The sequence below is a fragment of the Colossoma macropomum genome, unplaced genomic scaffold (assembly GCF_904425465.1).
Source record: "Colossoma macropomum unplaced genomic scaffold, Colossoma_macropomum, whole genome shotgun sequence".
Classification (NCBI taxonomy): Eukaryota; Metazoa; Chordata; class Actinopteri; order Characiformes; family Serrasalmidae; genus Colossoma; species Colossoma macropomum.
In genome coordinates this window covers 9434303-9438833 of record NW_023494793.1, presented here as the reverse complement: position 1 = coordinate 9438833, position 4531 = coordinate 9434303, and the positions used below count along the sequence as shown (strand labels likewise).

Below are 4531 nucleotides of genomic sequence, written 5' to 3'. Positions count from 1 at the left end.
GCTGTGTTGTTTTCTAGGGGACTTGGTGAACGTAACTCCACCAGCGCTGATTGACCTAATGCCAGCTGACATCTTGCAGTTTTATCAGTACAGTAGAGGCCAAACCACTCCGCCCTGCCTTCCGACAGTGTCCTGGGTTGTGTTGGAAAAGCCTCTTCATATCCAGAAACCAGGTAAACAAAAATACACACATATGCACACATACAGTTATAGACAAATGTTTGAACACCACTTGTTTAATTACGTTTTATACATTAACACGTCTTCTACATGTTATGGCGTTCTGCAAATATTAGTGCACAATTACTATTTATTTGCTGAGTTTAACATATTGGGAAAAAAAAATAAAAATAAAATATAAAATGGCTGTAATTTTGAGGCCACATATTTTCCCACTGTGTTAAATTTAGCAGCAAAACAATAATTGTGCATTAAAAAGTGCAAAGGTTTCTTTTCTGTAGAGGGTATTAGGGATGCATCGATACCATTTTTTTTTTTCCAAACTGAGTACGTGTGCATCATTTTTAGTACTTGCTGATACCAAGTCCAATACCACACTGAGTAACCTACTTAGAATTAAGTACTAGTTTGTGTAAGTGAGCGCAGTGTACCTAAACAGTTAAATTATTAAAATCTAGTTGATTTTAAATGAAGTGCTTTAGCCATTAGATTTATGGATATCAGTGGAGACTGGTGTGCAAAATACCATAACACACATAAATAAAGCACCGACAATTCTGTAAATTAACGGTCTATATGAAATAATGTTATTTTGTGCCTAGCTTCTGCATTTTGTTTCCTTAAACAGTGCACTTTTCCTCTTTACCTTGTGTTAAGCCAAAGATGTCTTGTTAAATTTATTTTTCTCACCTTTGTTCAAACAAATGGCTTTAAAAACATAAGTAATCCAAAAAAACAAGTAAGCTAGTAGAGAACTTTCGTCTCATCCAGTCCAGCTTCATGCGCCCAGTCTTTGCTTCTCCTAATGCTACTGTTCCCAAATCCAGAGGAGATGCTCAGACCCAATGCACGTTTTCCAGTCTTTATCCAGTATTCATCTCCCTCTTCATTCTCCTCTGCAAGGCTTAAACACACATCTACCATATATCTTCTGGGTTTGTTTCCATGTTTGTTGTTTCTACAGTATGTTCAGTTAATTTTCTCTTGATCATTTTTAAATCCCTAATCCTGTTTAGGTCTGCTTTGAAAAAAAAACATGCTGGGATTAAATAGAGGACAGCAGTTTTCTTTTGATGTAAATTTTAAATATTAATGGAATGGAAATGGATCTGCTAAATTAATAAACATTTATTGCAGTTCACAGAATTTCTACAATAATGAAGTTGGGACTATAATAAAAACTTCACTACACACAATATGTGAAGTTCCTTAAGTCATAAAGTAACATATGAAAATATAAAAGTAACAAACAAATTGAAGTCTATATCAAGCAGTAAGCAATTCTAGAAACATTATACGTAGCAAGTTCTATAATTCAGATATGTATTTTAGAAATTTTCATTTTTCATGTTCGGTTACAGAACATTTCTCTGAACCAGTGCACATAACTAGCGCCCCTTGTGACTTTAGAACAGTTCTACCATCACTCTGGTCATCTCTCTGGTAGATGTCCTTCAGTGTAGCCAGGCTCATCTCTGTTTGACTGTACAATGTTTCATAAAATAAATGTAATAGTAAAGATTTTGCATTGGAATCCCAATGTGATTTCTGTCACCAACAGCTTACAGTCAGCGTCCTTTAAAGACATAGATTGGTGAAAAATCAGATTTGCATGATTTTCCCTCCTTACGTTACACATACTCAATCAGCTAAGACATGTTTGGTGTAGCAAGTTTGGCACTGGTGCTGTGAGGCTAATATAGTAAATAAGTAATGGAAGTTTATGTACACCAGTTAGATTGTGTATACGGCATTTCTGAATCATCACAGACTGCCTCAAACCAGAATGAGTTGTTAAGTCATTTCAAATAGACTTGCTTATGTGGGTTTTGACGCTATATGACAATGTTATTTGCAAAAATTGGCAAAAGCACTGCAAATAGCTAAAAATCATAGCACCAGCCATCTTGAAGCATGAATTGTGTCTGTGCCTTGGACCAGACAGTGTGATTTGTGGCATGTGTGGTGCATGCACTTTGCACAGTGCTAATCAGTGGGGTAGAAGCTTCCATTACTTGTTATTTAGATTAGCCATGTAACTGCAGTGCAGAACAAAAGAAGCAAACATTGGACCCCAAACATGTACCCAAATATGTATTTGCTGATTGACCATGTTTATGATATGGGGAAGATTGTGTAAATAAGATTTTTTGCCAAAATCGCTTTAATACCATCATTACAAATCTTCATTCAGTATATAGCTAAAGACATTCTCTGCAGAATAAGTTCTGAAATCGATTTGTCTGTTTATGATTTTGGCTAAATTGCCACCTTACTTACTCGATTCTTACTGCCCAGAGGCTTTTTACTGTACTGTGTTGGAGGTAGCGCTGGAGGTAAAGGCCCCAGGGGTCCCAGAAGTGGCCCTATAGGGTCTCCTCCCCTCAGGAACGTATGTGTACTACTGCCGCTGCTGCCAGCTCTCTCAGCCACTCGACCTCCCAGGGGCTCTGACATAGAGCGCGGGCCGAGGGTAGGCGGGGGGCAGCTTTTCGGAGTGATGGTGGTCATCGTGCGGTTTAGAGTGCGCCTTCTACTTGCTACAAGAGGCGGAACGGAGAGGGGTTTGTGTTTTTTCCCATCCACTGGTCCAGCCAGGTGGGATCTGGAGCGGGCCTGGGGCATCATGTGTGTTGTTAATGTTTGTGTGAGTCGTGCCTCCAGGTTTTTCAGCGCCTCTTCTGTGCTGCTTTGTGACTCCAGCTTTAATAAACTCAGCTCCTCTCTGACTTCCTTTCTCATGGATTCCAGACTATCCAGCACTTCCTGGAGCAGGGCCACACACACCTCCTCTTTGCTCTTCTCCTGTGTTTCGTGATCCTCTTTGATCTCCATAGTCTCTTCCTCAGCCTCCAGGGCTGTGGCGACCTCCTCTTCAGCCGAGGCGACCTCATGGCCTGTTACAGGCTCACCCGCATCACCTTTGCTCCGGTCCAGTTGCCTGGTGACCCGCTGCACCAGCTGCAACATGCCTGTTCGCCGGGTGTCCAAACTGGTTTGAGCGCGGATCTGACTCCTGACCAGAGAGAAAACTGAGTGGACCTTTGCCTGCTTGACCTCAGCTAGAAACAGAGAGGAGCAGTAAAGGTCATATTAACTCTGTTACACATGAATTTCAATTTGAAGTTCCCCCTTTCATGTTTTTGCTTTAGCTACTGCTCATTGGCTACTTTATGAGCTCTATGTACCTTATAGCTTGTATTTACAGGCTGTATTTTATCTGTTGCTGAATTTATCAGCCCTCCTAAGCCCATTCATCATGGTTCAGTTTCTGACCAAAAGACCACTGTTGACCAGTATTATTTGTATGGTGGGCCATTCTCAGAATGTATCACCACAGTGGTGTTGCTGTGATTTGTTCACACATCAGCGTCACTAGTATGTTAAGAGTAGAATGCTGTGACCACCTGAAAATATCAAGCCAAGAACGACTCTGTGGTCAGAAACTGACCACCGATTAAGATACAGCATAGCTGAAGCCCTTAACCTGAAGAGCTAACACAGCTTGTGCATCATGGAGCTACAGTCTCTAACTGTACACACAAGGTGTAGCTACAAGAGAGGGGTTTCTGATAAAGTGGCCAGTGAGGGTAATTGTGATTGAGGAAAGTGAGTTACGTTTTCCTCAACTTCAGCCATTAACATTTAGTACCTTAATTTCATTTTATTTCTCTGGTTTGGAGCTTTGGCCTAACAAACCTCAGGTGCTATTGTGATAGATGCTGAATGTATTAATAAGTTCTTGAATCTGATACTTCACTACTCGTATTGCATTAAAACACCAAACATTTTATCTGAGTATAGGCTTAGTCTACCCACCTTTGGCTGGGGACTCCGGATACTCTGCATGAGCTTCTTTCTTCTCCTCCTGCCACATGTCGCCTTTGAAGGCCATTTGTTCTGCCCCCTGTTCCATGGTTTTCTCCTCTCCTTCACCATCTTCCCTGAACCTTTCCTGAGGGCTGGTTGTGTCTCCTTCCAGCTGCTCACTCATGCTACTTTGGTGCTGGGAGTTTCTAGCTCTACTTATGCTGCCCTACAAATGCTATTCCAAAAGTTTTAAAGTTCTTGTCCAGCCAAATCTGTTCCAGCAGTTCTCACACCCTGTTTTCTGTGCTGCTCCTCAGACACATGATGTTGGTCATAGCTCAGTTTTGACCAAACTGCAGCTACTGCAACCACCTTTTTCTCTGGTCTTTTGTCATCTGTTCTTGTGCTCTTTTCTCCTTCGTGTTCTCTTGGTTGTTCTCTATTTTTTCTATGTTGATGTATCTTGATGACAATGTAGACCTCAGAGACTGGCAAGGCTTAATTCCCTTTAGAGGTGCCACCACCCAATCAACACTTTTTT

The 4531-nt window shown here is 41.1% G+C and overlaps 1 protein-coding gene across 1 annotated transcript; it reads right to left on the bottom strand.

Moving 5' to 3' along the window:
• Positions 1-2439: 2439 nt before the first annotated feature.
• LOC118814040 lies at positions 2440-4531 on the bottom strand. The gene is made up of 2 exons (XM_036579708.1): positions 4000-4531; positions 2440-3242 (listed from the first exon to the last, which is right to left on the bottom strand). Exons 1-2 carry the CDS (start codon positions 4172-4174, stop codon positions 2440-2442), a joined length of 978 nt encoding a protein of 325 aa, XP_036435601.1. The 5' UTR covers positions 4175-4531.

Coding starts and splice junctions, on each gene's coding strand:
- LOC118814040 (XM_036579708.1), bottom strand. CDS start 4,174: ATGAGTGAGCAGCTGGAAGGAGACACAACCAGCCCTCAGGAAAGGTTC. Junction 3,243..3,999: donor TCCGGAGTCCCCAGCCAAAG/GTGGGTAGACTA, acceptor CTCTGTTTCTAG/CTGAGGTCAAGCAGGCAAAG.